Source organism: Scleropages formosus, chromosome 19, assembly GCF_900964775.1.
Source record: "Scleropages formosus chromosome 19, fSclFor1.1, whole genome shotgun sequence".
Classification (NCBI taxonomy): Eukaryota; Metazoa; Chordata; class Actinopteri; order Osteoglossiformes; family Osteoglossidae; genus Scleropages; species Scleropages formosus.
In genome coordinates this window covers 19,685,734-19,706,111 of record NC_041824.1, presented here as the reverse complement: position 1 = coordinate 19,706,111, position 20,378 = coordinate 19,685,734, and the positions used below count along the sequence as shown (strand labels likewise).

Below are 20,378 nucleotides of genomic sequence, written 5' to 3'. Positions count from 1 at the left end.
AACAGGAGTTCTTCAAGCACCACACCAGATCCATCTGCTTAAATATCCATCTATACATCTTCCAAAAGATCCAGTGCATGGAAGATGTATAAATGGGTATATAAGTAAATGAACATAGTAAGTTGCTTTGGATAAAGCATCAGCTAAATGAATAAATGTAAATGTAAATGTAAGTGTAATGTATGATCTCAGTGGGGAGGTGGTGGGGGTGCTGGAGAATGCGGGCGCAAAAATGACATACCGCAGCTTCAACGCTCTGCCGCAGTTTGAGTGTCGACCCTGAATGGTGGATCAGAGGACGATGGGCTGCCATTGATTATAGTGAGACCACCATCATCAGTGTGGTCTTTGTTCATGGGCATGCCCGGTCAATCATGCCCCTCACGTTCCCTCGCAGCTGGCACACCTGGCATGGCATGGCACCCGCGCGGCGCTTCCAGAAGGCTCTCAGAAGAAGCTCGCCTTTGTCCCTGGCCTGCAGAGCGCGTTCCGACCAAAAGAGGGGTCATTCAAGATCTCCGTGCCGAAAACAAGAAAAGTTTTAAGATTTAAGAAGATGTTTTCACTGCACAGTGTGCTGTTTGTAGGTTCGAGCCAAGCTATTTGACTCAGTGAATCACAAATATAGGATCTGTGTGCACACAGGCTTGGAAAGCATTCCTTTTACATTTTCATTGATTCATTTAGCAGATGCTTTTCTCCAAAGTGACCTGCATTGATTACTATGCAGTTCCAACTAGCGCTTTTGTCCAGGGTAAATTACAATGCTTGATACACTGATCTGAACGCCCTAAAATCATATAAGCATTTGTGTCACTGTGCTGAGCTGAAGAAACAGAGAGCTCTACGCGATCACTGTTCACCATGTTTACCGTGCAGGGACTGCCCTCAAAGAACTGAGCTGCACTCCCTGAATTGATTGTTGTTCCACACACAAAGAAACAAACAAAAACAAAACATGGCCGGATACAGCTGTTGATGAGCAGTTTTCTTTCTTTTTTCTTTTTGATTGATTAACAATAAGAGAGAATAGGAGTGGAACACTGATAGCAGGGACATAATGTGGATTCATGTCAAATACAGGTATCTAAAGCAATGTAAGGATGAAAGGCTGCAATATTTCACGGGGGTGATCAAGCAGCACAATCTGACAAGTTCCAAATAGATATTCAGATTATTTCTGAAAATCATTTCACTTATCATGCCTGTGAAATGTGATTTTTTTTTTTAGCAGAATAAAGTTACGCACTTGGGTTGGGTCAACTATACAATTTGGATCATATTTATGGGTAACTTTAGGTGCGGGACATAGGATTAAAATACATCTTTTTTGTATTTATAATATATTTGTACTGAAATATATATTTTTGTATCATGTGTAAATATAAAGTATTAGCTAATGTACGCTAACTAACTGAACAAAACAGCGGATTCGGGTTTTTAAACAAGATGGGGGGGCGGAAGGGGGGGATCATCAGACATTATGTTAAAGATTCTTGATTTTTTCATTGTTCAGTGAGTGAACGCTGTGGAAATAGCAGTTTTCATGAGAATTTCTTAAGATAACCAGAAAAAGAGATAAAAACTACGCAAGACTTTGCAATAAAACTGAGGAAGGGGGACGACTGCAGGTTTTGGGCGAGGTTCTGCGCGGTTTGATGCGCCTCGTGTTTTTTGCGGTCTTTGTTAGAGTGATTCTTAAAGGCTTTTCTATAGACTATGACCTCGTAAAAGAAATATGATGATTTTGCATAGGTCTCGATGAGTATCTCCGCGGAGGAGCGAGACGCACAGCTGGTTGCCATGGGGGGAGACGGAGAGGGGGGCGGGGTGCAATTGGGGGTGTTGCCTAACCGTAGCGTCTCCGTCCATGTGGGGAGTACAGCGGCTACCCGCTTGCGCTTCCCCTCTTGTCGAAGAGCTCTGAATTTCGAACGGACTCAATCTTTTTTTCAAAAAAAAAAAAAAAAAAAAAAAAAAAAAAAATTTAAAAAACCCAAGGCAGTTTCTTTTTCCCTCTCCTTTTAAAAACTGCAACACACCACATCGGCACGCGCGCGGCATGCTCGCGTGAACAGGACAACGGCGGCGGCAGCGGCGGCGGCGGAGGCGCGCGGCGCGAGGAGGATGAGCGGGCGCGTGCTCAGCGGGAAAACGCTGCAGCTGCCGGCGCAGCGGCCGGGAAGGACAATGCACCTTCCCTCGAGGTACGGCGCGCGCGTGCGACCGTCGGACCTTGAACCGTGTGTAGCCAGGGGGGAAAGATGATGACAGTGAAAACGATGAACGCCACGCGGTAGACTGGGCACTTCGCCCACTGAGGTGTCGGCAGGTCGAGGGAATCAATGAATATCCGTTAGTAACGGAGAATTTTATTTCTGCGTGTGTGTGGCGCTGGAAGGTGAGGATCACTGACTGAGAGTAGGAACGCGTGATGTAAGGGTCATCTTTTTCCGTTCAGTTAAATTATCCTGCTGTAGAGCCGTGTAATGATCTATTCGTGTTGTTCATAAATTATGTGTATTTGTCGATAACTGAAAGTGGGGGGGATGAAGGAAGGAGGGAAACCGCGAGCTTAGAACTCGGTCTGCACATCATCCTGAGGGGGGGACGTCGTGGCCGCTACATTATGTTACATTGTCGTCTTTTTTCCATCAATCTTAACACTTCCTGTCGCTGCTCGGGTCGTTGAAGGAGTGTCGGGGACGCGCACGCAGGGAATATGTGGCTAGGTAGGTGCACGGTGATTAAGAAAGTGTTTCAATATTTCAGCGATTAACAGTACGTTTTTTTTTTTTTTTTCTTTTTTTATAAATTGTCTGTCTGGGGACCCATTCCCTCGCGGACGTTCCGAGTCGCACACTCGTCGTTGCGGTTTAATGACAAACCGCGTGCACGCGCGCGCAGACGGTGGCCCAAACCCATTATTCCGGGTTGCGGTGACAGGCGGTGTTCACGGGTGTTGGCACCTCGGCTGCAGTGACCTGGATTTCTCTCTCTCTCTCCCTTTCTCTCTCCCGCGCACACGCGATTCTCCTGATGGTCCGCTCTGCGGATGCCGCAGTTTCCTCACCTGGTGGTTCTTTATCCTTACTAAGTCCTCTACAAACTTAATTCCTCTGTTCAAGGTGATCTGCATTCCTAGAGCATATCCTTTACACTGATTCATACGCTTCGGAGTGTTCTTACTGTATTAGTTCAGGATAAGTAGTGGGATTCGAACCCGGGACCTTCAGATGGCCATGTTCACAGCCCAGACCTGGACTCTCCCTTGACCCTTCTGCTTTATCCATGCACTTTTAACTTGTGGATGTGTTAAGCAGTCTAGACTATACCTATAAATATCTGCATATTTATTTTTGGAAGCCTCTCATGCATAATTAATAATTATCTCCTAGAGAGGAACCTGTTTTTACACTAGTGTATTTTCTGAAGTTTAACTAAGCAGTGCCACTAAGTACTTAATTTTTTGTGAAGTGCCTGTAGCTGATATGAGCATCATGTGAAGGAACAGCCTAAAATGACTTGAGACTTACTTAAAAGAAATGAATTCAAAGTAGTAAATGGGGTTATGAGGTTGTTGGGAGTTTGAGGGGAGTTATGGATTTGGTTATGCGATTATAGTTATGTGGTTATGTGATTAGGGTGAGACACTGTAGGGTATAAGAGCAGGGGCTGATGAAATGATAAGCTTATTTGTGCTCCACATTGTGGAGGTGCAGTGATCTGTGGATGATGGAGGTCGTGACGGTTGGGCGGTGCTGCTCAACCATTTCTCTCGGTCACGGCACACAAGAGCTTCGTATCAGCCTTATAACCCTTTCTAACGAAATCATATTTGGGTTAGTTGAAATGGTGCCTCGTGGCTGACCTTTCAAGGGCATGGAAAAGACAGACAGAGTGTGGCCCTCATTGATTTTGACCGTAGTGTGTGTTGTTTTTCCTCTTTCAGGATCGGCAACCTCGGGTCGGCCCCCTATACAAACCCATTAGTGCGGAGCAGGGCAATCAAATCATTAGTCACTTTGAAAACAGGCTTAGTGGGGGAGTGTGCGGTGGCCACTTTGACGAGGGTAACGGGGCAGCCGAACTTACCCGGGATCTTTAAACATGTCTGTTGTCTTTGGCCTTTTTTCTTTGTCTGGGATGGGCTCTTCTGCTTAAGGAACGCAGCCAAGTGGAAGTGCAAGGCCATTTGTGGCATGGGACAGACACAACCTCTCACCCCCCCCTCCAGTTTTATGCTTGACTTGTGACCCTGCTTGCAATAAGGGTAGTATTAGAACTTGTTTGGTGTTGACATACACTGTCAAAGTGCATGACGGGGGGGAAAAAGTAGATTTAACAAGAAATGCTTTAAAATAAACAGCTGCGGGTCACCGTCACCAAAGTGTTCATCAGCGTTCAGTCATTCTCGGGATACTGCGACTCCTCAACTCGCGTGCGTAAATGGAACCTGAAGTCTAAGTCAGTTAGCTTGCAACATGAAAGTCACTTTTACTACTAATTCACAATCGGTAAAGGCCCATTGATGCCGATTTCCTCCAGTGCTTTTGCACGTGAGGCTTTGTCAAGACCTTGAACAGGCCTATAATAAAAATACTAGCTTGTCAGTTAAAAACACAGTTTGTGTTCATACTGGTTCAAACTGAAATTTTAGAGTATAGTTGTATGAAGCAAATGCAGATAAACATGAAAAAATATAATGGAAATTTTTTCTTTGTATCACCATAGTATCATAGATGCTTCTTTGTAACACATCTCTGAAAAACTGTCACTTCTGCATTTGTAACATGAGGAACCTGTGTACCGATTTAGTGGCAAATTTAAGTTGTGGAGGTTCTGTTCGTTACAACAAGAATGCAGAATATCTGCATTTACTCTAACGTCTCTGCTTCGGTCTTAAACAGGATTCATTTCCCCCTTAGATATTGTGCTTCGGCTTTATTGCAACCTCTCTTGGGCTGCAGGTTTATAGCTTCCTGTTGCGAACAGGTTTGGTGCCAGAGGGCTTGTTCTGAGCCTTGTTAAGGTAAACAAAACCACTGGCAGCTCCTGTCAAAGCTGACAGGGATGGACAACAGCCTTTCCCAGCATGCTGCTTTTTTTGATATGTGGACAGGCTGATGTCTGAGAAGGTCAGCAGTTAGAGGCTTTGCCTGGCAACATGTCAAAGTCTCAGTGCAATGAGTGCTATGCTTTGGTTTCAGGTCGTCCCATTCTGACTCTTCATATGTAGATGTTCCTGCTCGGAAGGTTGAGCAGAGTCCTCCTGATCTGTTGGATTTTTCTTTCCTCACCAGGCCTTTAACACAGTTCTACACACCACAGGATCCTACTTCCCAAGGTGAACGCTGGCCTTATGCCATTTCTTTAACTTCCTGGTGGGGCAGATTGAGGCCAGAAGTTCTGAAATAGCGGAGGGATGGAGCGATTCGCCGCTTTGCATTTCATCTGTCAGGCCGGCAGATTGTGGTAAAACCTTAACCCGAGATTACAAGAAAGGAACATGAAGGAGAGGTCTTGCTGTGGTGAGTACAGCACCTCGGTCTTGGAGGAGAGGCCTGCTTCCTTCAAGGTCATCAGAACAGAAGCGAACCTGAATGCCAGCTGCCAATTAAACACTTATTGCCCCGAGAGAGCTTGTTTTCATTAAGTGACGTTCCCCTGATGTTTATGGACTGACCTTCGTTGTGTGAATGCGAGGACTTCAAAGCCAGGGGTATCGTGGTTTGGGTTGTAGATCTGGAAGCTCCACATCTCCCCTCTTTGGTACTTGGGTGTATGTTTGAGTCAGAATTTCACAAGCATTTGTTCTGTTACAGGATTAAATATCAGTCAATGTGAGCGATTTGAAATGCCTTCAGCTTCCAGGTTCATCATGCTTGCTGTGGTTAGTTGAATGCAAGATGCAAGGTTATCTTTAACTTAGACGTGGAATGATTTATGTCAGTAGAAAACAAGACATGCATTGCACGCAGCTTTAAAAACATTTTTTTTTTTTTTTTTTTTTTTACTTGAATTAATATAACATGCACATTGAGCTGTATTTCTGCTTGTTTCTAAGAGGGGAAATGCCCATAATTCAAGGACTCAAATGAAAGCTTAATGAATGTGTTGATCCTTCATAGATATGATGTCACTCCCTCTAACTGTCCTATAAGTGGTTTGAATGTTTTCTGGGGGAGGCGTAGAACCCCCCTCGCCCTGGTGAGGACCAGCATGTTTTGCACACCTGACAGCCTGCTAGTGTGAAGATCATAATCAGGTGTTCAGAAACTAGAGCAACTCTCAGCTAGTTTTAAGCTGAGAGAATCTCACACTGCCATATTTTGTAGGTTGGACTATAGTTATTCCGCGCAGTAGATTTGAGGTGTGCAAAAAAACTGGAAATTACACCCTCATGATTTTTCAACATTTTAAGCACTTGTAGACTTTGATGTGGATGACAGTTATTTTATTTTTTGAAAATTTGTAATCATTCCTGCTTTTCCCCACATTACTTGTTCTTTGCCAGTGTAATGAAAAAAAATAACTTTGCACATTTAAAGGGCAGAGTATAGTGTGGATCGTATGCTCATGGAGTTGAAACGAAAAGGTTGCTAGTTCACCCCCTAGGAGGGTTTCTAGTGCTGCCCTTGACGAGCTGCTTCGCATGCATTGGTCCAGAGGAAAACAAGCAGCTGTACAAATAGCTAAATCTGAAAGCTCCTTTCGATAAGGGCACCATATAAGTATGGAAATAGTAAATATTTCTAGGCTTAAATTCACCAGTTCCAGTACTTGTTACTTTGAGGCTCTGAATTATTCCAGGGTATTCATGAGAAGGATGGGGCACGATGATGTGTTGCTTGTGTGTGAAACATAATCATATGGTATGACTTTTTAAGCCTACAGTCAGTTTAATTGAAATTATTTGTGCTGGGTGAATTCATTGCTCTTCACCACTTTTTAATTGCAGAGGAGAGAACGTTTAAAACCCTCTGGACAGTTGTTTTTATTGAGGAAATAGATTGAAGCAGAAATAGAATGGCAGTTTAAATCCCACGAGGGGTTCAGCTGTCATACCTTTAACCTCAACTGCTTTAGGAAAACACATCCAAGAAGTAACTAAAATAAATGTTTAAATACATACATTATGGGTATTACAGCCTCATAACAGTAGTAGGACATTCTCTCATATGGTTCTGGAGAATTCGAGACAGATCAGTCTCTCTCTCGCTCTTGCGGTTTTCCGCCACGTTTGTCTTGGAGTGCTCGATGCCGCAGAACTGCAGCCAGGGGGGCTAGAGGTTTCTCCAGTGGGTCCTCGGGTTTTTTTTCCCCCTTGACCGCACAGCCGACCCGGTTGCCGTAGCGGCTCAAGCTCACCTCGCATCTCCTTCGTTTGCAGGAAAATGAAAATGGAATCCTCAATGGAAACCCATTAAAATACTCAGCGCCATGTTGGGAACTTTACTTTGGCACTTGTAGGCAGGTTGAAAGGTCTTATTACTGTTCTGATGATGTGGAAATAGAATTTCAATGTCTCTTTGTCTCTGACAGCGAACAACTGTGAATGTTAGCCTTTTATATGTTTTATTTCTTTATTTTTGCCATACTTGATTTCAGCCATGACTAAGAGATGAATGATGATGATAATTTTATTTCCTCTTTGTTCATAATGGTCTTTTGTGTGCTATTTGGAGCAGCCCTAGAGCAAAAGGGCATAACCCAGATACCTGGTATGCTAAAGTGAGTTATGCCCATTAGTTTTAGTGAGAAGTTTGCTGTTCTCATAGCTCAGCTGTGGCAGGGCTTAAATCCTACCATACATGTGGCAGAATACTGAAACATAAAAGCGTGGCTGGTTTGGAGAAACAGAAGCACACCTCTTACTCAGTATTGGTTTGATGTTTGTGTTTTATTTAGCTGATGCTTTTGTCCAACACGGCTTACAATGTTGACTTTTTTTTGCAATGATTCACCCGTTTATAAAGCTCGGTAATTTTTACTGGCACAATTAAGGGTAGGCACCTTGTTGAATAGTAGTACAGTGGGAGGTGGGATTTGAGTCTTTGAGCATATCCTGGGTCCATTGAGCACAAGGCGGCAGCGTTGCGATGCAAGATTGCTTCACCATAATTGATTGCCGTTTCATTCTTTGGAAGAGTATTTTTCATATCTGCAGTCATCCTTGACTTTTTCCTTCAAAGTTATTTGGCGTCTGAGATATTGCAACTTGACGACACTTCATCTGTTGATACCATTAGTTTTTCTGAGGTTGATTTAGAAAAAACAAATTATTTTGTATTATGAATGTGATGTGTAAGTGGAACAAAACAAACTGCAGGGCAGCTTTAATAGAGCAACACACTTTGGTACTTTCAGTTTACGAGAGACCAGTGCGGATCAGGACTAAGGAGGTTCTCCCTCATGATCACCACTCCCATACTGGCATCATATGAGGACTGCAAGAGATGGACATTGGAAAGAAAGGCTATTTGCTCATTGCAATAGTTGATCTTTCCATAAGCCCCACCATCCTGGGTCACGGTTCATAGATGCATGTTGAAAGGCAGTGCTCTTTCTTGGAGGTAATTCATGCATGGAAACAAAAGCCCTTGGGCTCCTGTCTCATCCCCTGGGACCTGTCCCCCTGACTTTACAAACCAGTGAGCAAAGGTGTACGATCATTGTGACCCATTTCTGGGAGGTGATGTGTTCCAACAGTAGGTCAGATTTCTTTTCTGTGCTGGGTCTCTCAGAAGTAGAGGGCTCTTATATCCCAAGGTTGTCTCTCTTCATGGGAATGTGAGTGTGATGCATACAAGGGCGTCATTTACTTGTCTAAACTTGGTGACTTAGTTGTTTCCTGTAAGGTGACACTTCTCCATGTCTCCTTGCTTTTGCACAAGGATTATTTTGTTTAGCTGACTTCTATTTGAAGTACTGTAGTTGTAACCACTTCTGTTCCCTCCCTTCCCTGGGAAGCCATGCAAGTGGTTGCTATAAATAATGGCACTTCCATCACCATCATCACAACTTCAGTTGTACCCATACATTTGAAAAATGTACTGTTTGATTTGGCAACTTTCCATAGTTATGGAAACCTTTTGGACTGTTATGCAGTTTTCACGCTTAGTTTTCAGTATCCAACTCGGTGGCTTGACAGCATCTATGTCAGTGGGTCACAAAGAGTGACTGTCATATCAAGAGGTTTTATGATCCTAAGGGATTTAACATTAACATTTAACTAACATTTATTTATTTAGCAGACGCTTTTCTCTAAAGCGACTTCCAGTGAACTCTAGGTACTGTTATCAGTCCACACACCTTATTCACCAGGCACTGTGAGACAGCAGTGCTACTTGCTGCTGGTTATCTAAAACTCCTAAGGAAATAGTTTTGAAAGGATATTTATGAAACCAACTATATATTTTTTTTGTTTAAACAGTGTCATTCTCCCCTTTGCATCCATTTCCAAGTACAGTAATAGTTTCTGTGATGCCATTGTGTGTGTGTGTGTTTTTTTTTTTTTTTTTTTTTTCCCTCTCTCTCTCTCCTCCTAAAAAACTGGAAAACATGGTTTATGTGCCAGTAGCGTAGTGGTTATAGCTGCTGCCTTTTGCACCCAAAGGTCACAGGTTTGAATCCCCTTCCAACAGTAGTACCCTTGAGCAAGGTACTTGTCCTAAATTGCTCCTGGTTAAATTTAAAAAAAAAAAAAAAAAAGCCTAGATGTACAAATAGGCAAATAAACGTAGGTAAGTCAACAGTGTAAGTGACTTTGGACAAAAGCATCAGCTAAATTTTATTTAAAACCACACACACACACTCTGTCTGAAACCGCTTGTCCCGAGCAGCGTTGCAGCGAGCCAGAGCCTAACCTGGCTACATGGGGTACAAGGCTGGAGGGGGGAGGGGACACACCCAGGACAGGATGCCAGTCTGTTGCAAGGCACCCAAAGCAGGACTCGAACCCCAGACCTGCCAGAGAGCGGGACCCGGCCAAACCCGTTGCGCCACCGCGCCCCCCTAATTTAAAACTATATTTCCAATAATTGTAAACAAAATGCAAATACTAGAAAATTTGGCTCTGAGAGACAGAAAATTAAGCTTTGTGGAACCTTTGAATCTCCGGACCTTTGCTGTCCAATTTTTTTGCCCCTTTAGGGTATTTGAGATTTCAGGGAAGGGTCCATCTTGGTTGTACAGAGTGTCTGGAACTGGCGACAGTGTTTTTGAATTATTCCCGAAATTAAATTCTTCTAGCATTAGAATCAAGGTCATATTTAATTTTCTTTTTACAGCAAATATCTGTAATAGTCTTTTGTGGTTAGTGGAAATTGGGGAAGGGAAAAAAGCTCAGCAAATATTGCTTCTGCTGACCAACAGTCTAGTCACATTTCATTGCCTTTTTAGTGCAAGTTTCCATGAAGAAAATATTTCAAGAATGCATGGACGTCTTAAAGAAAAAAAAAAAGAACTTTACGGAAAGATCTGCTTCATTTCTATAGCATTAGGCAAGATAGAAGAGAACCTCAGACCAGACACCAAGATGATGCAAAAGATTGAGAGAGATATCTGAACTGTACAAAAAACTAGAATATTTCATTACTATGAGTGTCTGTTAGGATTATGCTCATTTCTACACATCTAGTTATGTATTTAATTTCCCCTGAGTCTGACAAAGGAGTGGCAATTTTTCTGTGTTCTGTGTGGTGCTGTAAAGAAACATGGAGCTAAGTGTATCACAGGAGTACAAAATAAGCAGTTTTTGGAAGTGGTAAGTGATGATTTATTAAGTATGTCAGTTCGCTAAGGTTTGGTTTCGTGAGAAACAGACTTAAAATTCTCTGAAACTCTCAAGTGGCTACTTTGTCCGTTGTTTGACCGCGATCTTTTGCTGTAGTGGAGAACATGTTCGGAATATGTTGCTGAAATGCAAGCAGGCGGTATTGCTCAGACAGTGGATTATGGACCATGGGTCTGGTTTTTGTCTGTCTGCATTTATGTCCCAGGAAGATCTCCTTCCTGTGTTTCTTGGTCTTTGCTCAAGGGGGTGCGGGGTGTTGTTCAGCATGGGTGTTACTGATGTGGTATCAACGTTCACCACTTGTGGACCAAGTGAGTAATTTGGTCCCTTGGGCCCTTCTGGGACGGAGGAGAACTGGAGCCAAGACAGTCCCCAGCAGATCTCTTGGCTTTCTCATGGGTCCTCGCTCAACATTAGTTATTTGTCTTGACCAAGATCCTCTTGGTTCTAATCAGGATAAGATTATGGCTGGAGATTCTCAGCCGCATGGATAACAACATTGAAATAAACGGATGACCAGAGAGTGGTGACCGCAATCATGGAAATATGAACAACGGCAGCCCTTCTGATGCAGTAGATATAAAAAAAAAAAAAAAAACACAAACACAAAATCAAAGTTTTACCCACAAACCAAGTTTGAAGAAATGTCAAGGAATGCTGTAGATTTAAATAGTGGATAAATTCTATAGTCTGGACAGCACCAGTTCCACATCGCACTCCCTTGAGTGTGAACAAGGGTCTTATAATTTCTGAGGAATTTATAAGAAACAGTTGGCCTAAACACCGCGAAGTCTGTTTGACTGGTCTTTAAGATTATCACGCTAAGGGTGCTGAGGTGACGGCGGGCAATTTCCAGGATCGTTACGGTGACAGATGGGAGGTGAGATGTGGAGCTTGAGGCTTTAGTATCTTATGGACACTAAAAGTATTCTCTTTGATTCTTCTGAGTTTTAAATGTGGCGTTCAGAAAGTTTTACAGCTACCTCAGAGGAGACCCCCCAATATTAGTTCAGCCATAATCCTCCAGACAGATGGAAAGTACCAGTTATTATAGGCCCATTATGTACAAATTGAAGCATAATCCCCTAATACCCATTTTGCACAACTGATTTGTATTAGTGTATCTTTGACAAAGACTAATTTTTTGGCAGTGTCAGCCTGATGGGAGGTGGGCTAATGGCGAAAACAAATAGGGGAAAGAATATGAATCGGTTTTTCATGTGAAAAGCTTGCCAAAGTTGCCAGACGAGACGTCTGCTGCATCAACAGCACTTTGCCTGGTTTTTGTTAGGCCTGCAGTTGAAAATGCTCCAGCAGCTACTATTCTCTGTTAACATGGCTGTGTTTTATTGCTGTGATTTGGGTGCACTGAAGTTTATTCTCATTGTTTTAGGTAATATACTTCAGTGGGAGAAAGCAGCAGGATGGTTAAGGACATGCACAGCACCAGTCAAAAGTTTGGGTACGCAAATAGCTTTTTGTAGAGATTCGTTTCAACAGGAAATTAGTCACTGTGGCTTCCCAGCTCTTCTCTAGAGATGGGCACTTGAGTTGCCTTTTTTTTTTTTTTTTTTAACACCTCTCTGTTCTGTTTGTCTCTTACAAGTAAAGTCATACTTCGAGATGCTTTCATTCAGGTTACCAAGTTTGATTTTGCAAGGAATTTCATTTAATACCATTACTTTGTCTTTAGAGGACATTTTTTCACATCTCTTAGAGCCAAAGTTTGGTTTCACGGGCTTCCTGACAGCTGAGCAGCAGGAGACGTTTACATCTTTTTTTTTTTTTTTTTAGCAGTTTTTCTCCAAAGCAACATACAATGATTAGTATTTAGCTGGTTTCTTAATCTGCAGAGGCTTACATACAGTGGTCGATGTGTGGCCCTAAACTCGCTACAGTCGTTCATGCATTTGTACAGCAGAGCACTAACAGACTTGTGCACACAAAGGGCAATGCAGAGCCATTAGTTCCCCTACAATGTGTGTGGGAGAAAACTGGCCCTTTAAGTGTAATACCAACCAAAGAGGTAAATAACCACTGGTAAACAGTCATATACCATTATAGAGGTATTAAAGATGGGGAAACTTATTTTGGTAATTATTATTTGAGTAACTGTGTTGATTTTAGTGTGATTTTGTGATGTGTGTGTGTGTGTGTGTGTGTGTGTGTATATATATATATATATATATATAAATATAAATTTTTTTTTTTTTTTTTGTATAAATGGGTCTGTTTTTTTGCTCAGGAACACAGATTTTTTTAACCACTCAAAATAATTGCAGCTGCAACTTTATGAATCCCCATTATGAAGGGTTTTTCAGGAATGTGGTACCTCTGTAATGGGGTGGGAGAAAGGACTGTATTGCCCAGGTTTCTCACATGTACTCGAGCAACCTTATATTGATACTGTACCTGTAATCAGTTTGCTCACGTTCCAGAAAGAGGGCCGTTGTATCTTTTCAGCAAGGTTCTTTACCTGAACTGCTCTAGTTAAATATGTCTGTATAAATGGGTGTAATTGTAAGTGTCTTAGAATAAATGTGCTCCAGGTAGAATAAATTGGATTACTGCAGAATGGCGGCTCACCGAGCCATGTTAAGTCCTACTGCGTACGGTGCCTGCAGCGCACGTGTTTATCCTGAGTGAACCGTTGGTGTGTCTGCAGAAGGTCCAGATTTCTCCTGTCTTGGGGCGGTCTGTGGTCGAAGGCTGAGGCAGTAGAGCTGTGCAGCCTCCCTTATTGCAGTCCATCTGTCCCCGTTGGTCACCGCCAAGGCTCCCGCTCTCCTGAGTGGAGCTACAGAATCAGTCTGTCTAGTCACTTGGACCTGCGGCAGCTGTGACCCTCAGGCTCTGTCCAGGGCATGCTGTTCTGTGTACTCTGCTTTTGACATGAAAAGTGCTGGATGGTGCCTAGAAAGTCCAAGAAGAAAGTCTTTGCCATGACGAAAAGGTGAAACCATGCAGCAGTACCCCCAGAAGCAGCTCAAATTAGCCACCTTGTTTCACCAGTAAAGATAACCGGGTGATAAAATGGATGGTGGGAGTTTCTCATGGTAAGGAATCACAGCCTTCTGCTACAAAATAATAGAGCTGTCGGCTCAGGTCTCGAGACCGGCTCATGCAGAACATCCCTCGGGAGCTCGGCTTTCCAGAACTGGTTTCCAAGCAGCCGGGTTGAGTCGCATTAGTGAAAATTGGTATCGCAGCTGTTTTTGTTCCTCGTAGCCATCCAACATGGTAGGAAGACTCTTCTCCTGTTACTCCCAGAGGTGAGAGGAACCGCTTGGCCGATGTTTTCTCCAGCCGCTCCCAGTTGGTAATCAGCCCCGCTCATCTATCGTTGTGATTAAGTCCAGATATCAGTTTCTCGATTAATTGGTGTTTTTGCAAACCAAAAGCAGGTTTTGCTTTATTTTTTTTGTAGAACTCTTTGGCCATTATTAATATACCAAACTACAGGCCACAGAGGAAAATTTAAATTTTAGCTTATTTTTGTCCATGAAACCTAACTATTTTTTTTTTTAGTTTACACTATGGCTTCTCTCTTAAATAATAGATCACAAATAATTTTCAGCTTTGGACAAGTGTTGTGATTCACCAGATGAAATCTATCAACATTTTCAAATGTATTGCTTTAGTTGTCTTAAGTGTCATGTTCCAGTGAAGTGAGCTTTCAGGTTTACTTACTTGACTGTCAGTGAATTCAGACAATTCCCTACTGTGTAGTTTGCTTTGGCACCAGATCTGACGGCCCTGGGATGGCACGAGAGTGACGAAGAGGCAGAGGGAGGGAATGGTATGCCCCCCCCCCCGGCAGCTGTTGATATTGGATGTGTGTTTGCGCCAGTCTGGGTATGTTTGCGTAGGGCAGTTGAACTGTATCACACATTGCCCTCAGACTGCCCAGTCCCCGTGAGAGGAGGGAGACGATAGGCTGGGTTGTGCTTGGGCAGATGTCCCCTTATTCTGTGATGTGGAGTGGAGGGTTGGGGGGATGGGTAATCTAGTCCATATGTCTCTAGACACTCTCAGGAGGATGAGCTCTGCTGTCTATTGCATGAATTGTCTGAGGGCTCCCACTAATATTAACCAACTTTTGTACATTTAGCTGCAGTAAATGATGCCTCCACTACTGCTCTGGTCGTCACATTATGGAAACTTGAAAGGAGGTAACCCAAGGCGACTGTCAACCAGTTGAGCTTGCCGTGAAGGCTGAATGTGTTTTTTGATTATGGAAGGCCACCTATGGGCTGATGGCTCTTGTCGAGTCCTTTTGTTGTGTGCCTAGCAACAAGCATAGCAACCATGTACAAGAGATGAGATGGAACCAAAAGTGGCTAGTTTCCAGTTTGGAATGGTAGATGTGGGAGGAAAAAAAAATACATTTAAGAAATGCACATTACTTTGTTCAGCCATTCTGGTTATTTTATTCCGTTTAGGTTGATTTTGAGAAACATAAGACACCACCTTGAAGTCACAGTCAATTCATCTGCATGCCTGTTAAAAAAATAAATAAATAAAGGGCAGAAAAATTAGGGCGGACCTCAAAAATGTGACAAGTCGAGTGCTGAACTCCATTTCCTGGCAAAGCCACTGCTGAAAGGAACTGCAAATGCATTGGAAAATCCTGTTTGTCTTATTTGTGAAGCAAGTTGTTACAGTACAAAAAATCTTATTCTAATGTGTAAAGGAAATCATTTTAATGCATAAAATTTTATCAGCGGCAGAGATGTTAAAGGCTCGGGTCAGAGACTGTTATGGGAAGTTGCAGTCTTGCACACTCAGCATGTTACCGGTTCATCAAATTTCACTGTGTCAGTGCTGGTCATATATTTTGCATGTTAAGCAGTTACTCCATGTATGTGGGTTTTAGTTGACCGTGCTTTTACTACCACAATAGACTAAACTTTGGAAAGTAGCTTGTCTTTGTATGTACACACATTTACAAACTATGAAAGAAAGATTCTGCTTCCAGTATTTTCTATACTTTAATACCAGCATTTCAGACTTCCACAGCCAATGTTCTTATTGTAACTGTGTTGAACCTTTTTTCCATCTTTCTTGCCAGTATAGTCATTTTACATTATTGTTTCATCACCCAGATACAGGTGTTCTAAATATACCTCCTCTCACCCAGGTAGCAGCTAGGTCTGTTCACTATGAAATGGAAGCACCAGAATAGTGATGGATGACCCGTTACAAACGGACTTTTTTCCCCCCCCATTTTTCCCTCCTCCCCACCTCTGATGTGTTCAGATTCGATAACGTAAGTGAGAGCCTCAGCATTTCCGTTACTTAGGCAAGGTAAATCCGCCAGTACTTATTTACCTGGATCGATTGTTAGAATGTGCATTCATCATGTGCTGGTGCTCTAATGTGTTTTTCTTCTTTCCTGATTTTGCTGTTAAGTGGCCAGCCAAGTCATTAAAAGGCATGAGTGCTTTCAATACTACCAATCTGTGTCTGAGAAATGGAATGGCTAATTTCCTGAATTTGCCAATTTTTTATTTTATGATGGCTTCCTGTTTCAAACGTGTGCAGTCAACTTATTTGTTTTTACTTGAGCAACAAGGTTTAATGTAATGAATAAGATCAGGCGCCACGGTGGTGCAGAAAGTGGGGACAATGAATTGCAGCTCCTTGATTGTGGGTTTGATCCTGGCTCAGTCTGTGGGGAATTTGCACGTTGTTCTTGTGTTCATATGTTTCATCCCACATTCCAAACACATGTTTCAGGTGAAATGGAATCTGAACTGCATGTGTGTGTGAGACATTGCCTTGAGATGGACTAGCATCCTGTCCATGGTGAACCCTTCTTAAAGCCCTGGGCTTCCAGGATGGTGTTTGGACCACCATGACCCTGTGGTGGACAAGCGGTTAGTAATGCTGGTTGAAGACCATTGCTATGATTTAAAAGACCAGCTCTGATGCTTGGACTGTAAAAGGATCTCTGTACAGTTATTCCTCACTTGAGCATCCATAGATTTAGAGCAGCCTCCTTCACAGTGAAAGAACAGTCACTCTTAGCTGCTTATCTGGCCTCTGCCTAATTAAAGCTGCTGTTTGCTTCGGGAAGTACACTTGGCGAACAGTACGGTCGCGACTGACAAGCCACTGTTACATTGTCAGTGGGAGCGGCTGGGAAGAGGTGGCGGGAGGGGGCTTTTGATGTGCCAAAATGGGAGGACTCATAAAGCACCATACCCATGAGCGTGTCAGGAATTAAGTGCTGTAGATGTAATTAATCAAGTGGCAGTCGATGACTCTTTTTATTCTTATGCATTTCTTTGCTGTTCTTGTATTGACTCTAAATCTGCCCTGCTTATAATTCCTCCTTTTGTGTTCTTGGTGCATCTTCAGTGCAATTTAATATTAACAGAGTTTGAATGCAAATGTGCCTGTGCTCGATGGACCCATGATAATTTGCCTTTCATACATCATCATTCTAACCATGTGTGTAATTCATTAGTTCTGAGCATATTTAGTAATCACCTGAATTAGTCAGGGTTGTAAACTGGAAGGTATGTTGATGTTAATATTGTGAGATGTCTTTTCTTCAGCATGTGAATATCATGCAGATCGAGAATTTTAAGTGTGGTCACTGTGAATTTTCAGTTATGTTTTTGTCTAAGGTTGTCACTCATTCTGCTTCTTGAAGAAGGTAAAAAATTTCACAAAACATGTGGTACAAATTTTCCTGCTTGTTTATGTAGGATTTAATTATCCCTTAATTACACTTTATTATTAACATATTTGTTTGCCTTTTATTTTAACTCGTATACCTTCCTTTACCCTTTGTGCCTTCCCTTTCTTTTGTCTGCCGTGGAAATTTCTGGAGTACCTATCCCCTCTGCTCAGGAGTCTTCGGATGGTCTGCTTTATATGTAGAAGCAGATCAGGGTGACTGGTGGTAAATAAGAATCGTGGAGAAACTGTGGCCATTTATGTTGGGCAAACATCTAGGGAGATTGCAGACCTGTAAACAGTTTATAAAGCTTGCTTGTGCCTCATTCTTGACACTCCAAAGAACCTGGAATTGTCTGAAAAAAGATCAGTTCCAAACGTTAGTGTCAAAAACAGGATAGGTCTTCCAGCAGTGAATTCTGACCATTTCAGTCAAAGCTAGCATTAAACCCTCAGTAAACTTATTTAAAAGAAAAAAAATCTCGTGTAAAATGACATGCTGCTAAAATAACCTATAATTTCCATCTAATGTCTGGAAAAATGGCAAATCCTTAGAAGCTGCTGTTGGTAATCAAAATAAAAAGAATTGTCCCTCTGCGGAGTAATGAACTAAAACAATGGCTGTGTCAAACAATGAAGCTGTGTTCCAGTAGTGTGGTGTATGTGTGTCTAATCTGTCTGTCTGGTGTGGGATGCTCTTTTGTTTACTCCGAACTGTATGTTGCGGTGGTAAAAATATCTGCCAAATGTAAATGATGTGCCTGTTGTCTTTCCAGCCCAGTGTACTGTGTAAGGCCAGTCTGAGTTTGTGATGCTGTGGCCTTAAAAGACCTAAGTCCAGCATATCAGATGGCTTCTGTCAAACAAGTGTTTGTTGGTTGATTGAATTAAAAAGTCCCCTCCCTCTGGCTTGTTGTAAAAAAAAAAATTCATTCCTTTAACGGAGACACATCCTTAAAGTAGGGCTGTCAGCACAATTTTCCATAGTGGGCAGATGGGTCTTTTCAGATGGCTTCAGTACAGTGATTTGGGAGAATTGACTTAATTAGTTATATAATGACCTTGCCTTTGGGTTCAGGGATGAAAAGAATGATTAACAGAGGAAAATATTCCAAATATCCTTCTGTGACCGTGTCATGTCAACAAAAGAGGACAGTAGGTAGTATAATGTTTAGTGTTGCATCCCTTGAACTCGGAGAACCCAGGTCTGAATCCTACCTCCTGCTGTAGTACTCTTCAGCAGAGTACTCACCATGAATTGTTCCAGGAAAAAAAAATCCCTGCTGTATAAATAGGAAAATCATTCTTAGTAACATATCATTATCAATTTCTTTTTGAGAGAGGCCTAAGCTAAACAAATGTAAATGTAAACAGTGAAATAAAAGCTTTACAGATGACAAAAGCAGCAATGTTCTTGACAAAAATGTTTGGTCTTTCCAAGTACCATGGGCTTCTGCAGCAGGCGGTTGTTTTGTAATTGCTGAAACGAGATTGTAGGCCATTGGACACGAGCCTCTATCACATCTGATTGTTCATGCATCATTAGCAAATTTGCCATCTGCCACAGAGCCTTGTCAGGGCTGCCATTAAACTTGGTGGGACTGCAAATCTGTACATTTTGAGGTTCTCTTCCCGTTTGTCAATCCCAGTTGTGTAAAACCTTCCCATGATTCACCGAGCTGCCGTAAACATTCCGCCAGGTTTTTCCAGTGCTGCATTGGGGATAGAGCATACTTGCTACCCAGGGTTCCAAACTTGTCCGCTTGGCATGGGTGTTCCTCAGGCTTTGCGGCTCTTGTGCCAGGTGTCAACAAAGAATCACAATATTTGCTTGTCAGCTTCCAGTGAACTAACCATGCACGGCGTGCAGCTAATGCAGTAGGGATTCTTTGAAAGGTCATTTTCTTGTGGTAATGCATTGAGTTGCTGGTGTCACTTGGGTGATCGCTGGTATAACTAGAATGGTCTGACTTAAACAGCCGGGCTGTATCGCACATGTCAGTTGGTTAAGAATTATGTACTGGATTTAAAAAGGGAGTAATCTGTTTGGTAGTTATACAGTGGAGTGTCATGTAGATACGTCGCAGGGTGGCAAAAAAGACAGCAGAACTGAGCGTGGGTACCTTTTGGATGGATGACATGTTGGTCAGTTCAGCATCCGGTCCAAGCCGTGCGGTGTCACACACTTATAAGGGTGACCATCAGTAATATGATGGGGTCATCGGATTGGTCACGTTTCATTTGCTTCTCTCTGACTCCAGACGGTTCTGGAGGAAAACAGAAAAGGGAAAAGATGACTTCTCCCAGTTTTTCTTCAAACAGCTCAGTTTGAAGTTCCACATGGGGCTGTGTTGGACTACAAGATAAGAACCTCACAATACAGCTGGCAGAACAACAGATCAGAGTAGTACAGCTAATACAGGAAGTAATGAATGCACTTCCTGTTATCCTTTCTTAGTGGCTAAATTTATAACTTTCTTTTCATACAAGTCTTTTGAAACATAGAGTGACATACAGTTTGAGTCTACTCTATTCAAAGGCAGACGGTGTTCTTGCTGTGCTTCACATAAAATTAATGGCAAGCAGTCACATGTAACATGTTTAAAAGTAATAAGTACAACTAAAATCCCAGGGGGGAAAGAGTTAAAGAAGTGAATAGATCAATACATATAAGAATTAATCACAAACACTTTATGATGAAGTAACCAGTTAGATGAGGAGAGAAAAACAAACAAAAAGTCAAAACTGACATCAGACTGAAGAAAATAAACCTTTTGCGGGGGCGACAGTCCACTGCCACATAAACTGGATTGATCTTGGTTGGCTAGCTACCCCCCTTCAGGTAAATAGTCTACTTTGAAGGATTTGGAGTAATTGTCCAGTGCAAGTTCCA

At 42.4% G+C, this 20,378-nt stretch overlaps 1 protein-coding gene across 2 annotated transcripts in view; it reads left to right on the top strand.

The window, feature by feature from the left end:
• Positions 1–1,972: 1,972 nt before the first annotated feature.
• Positions 1,973–20,378, top strand: part of nav1a (neuron navigator 1a) — a 57,322-nt gene continuing 38,916 nt past the window's right edge. For both annotated transcript variants that reach the window (XM_018760615.2, XM_018760614.2), the window contains exon 1: positions 1,973–2,207. In XM_018760615.2, the coding sequence (XP_018616131.2) occupies positions 2,128–2,207 (80 nt within the window). In that variant the 5' untranslated portion in view covers positions 1,973–2,127. The remainder of the gene's footprint in view (positions 2,208–20,378) is intronic.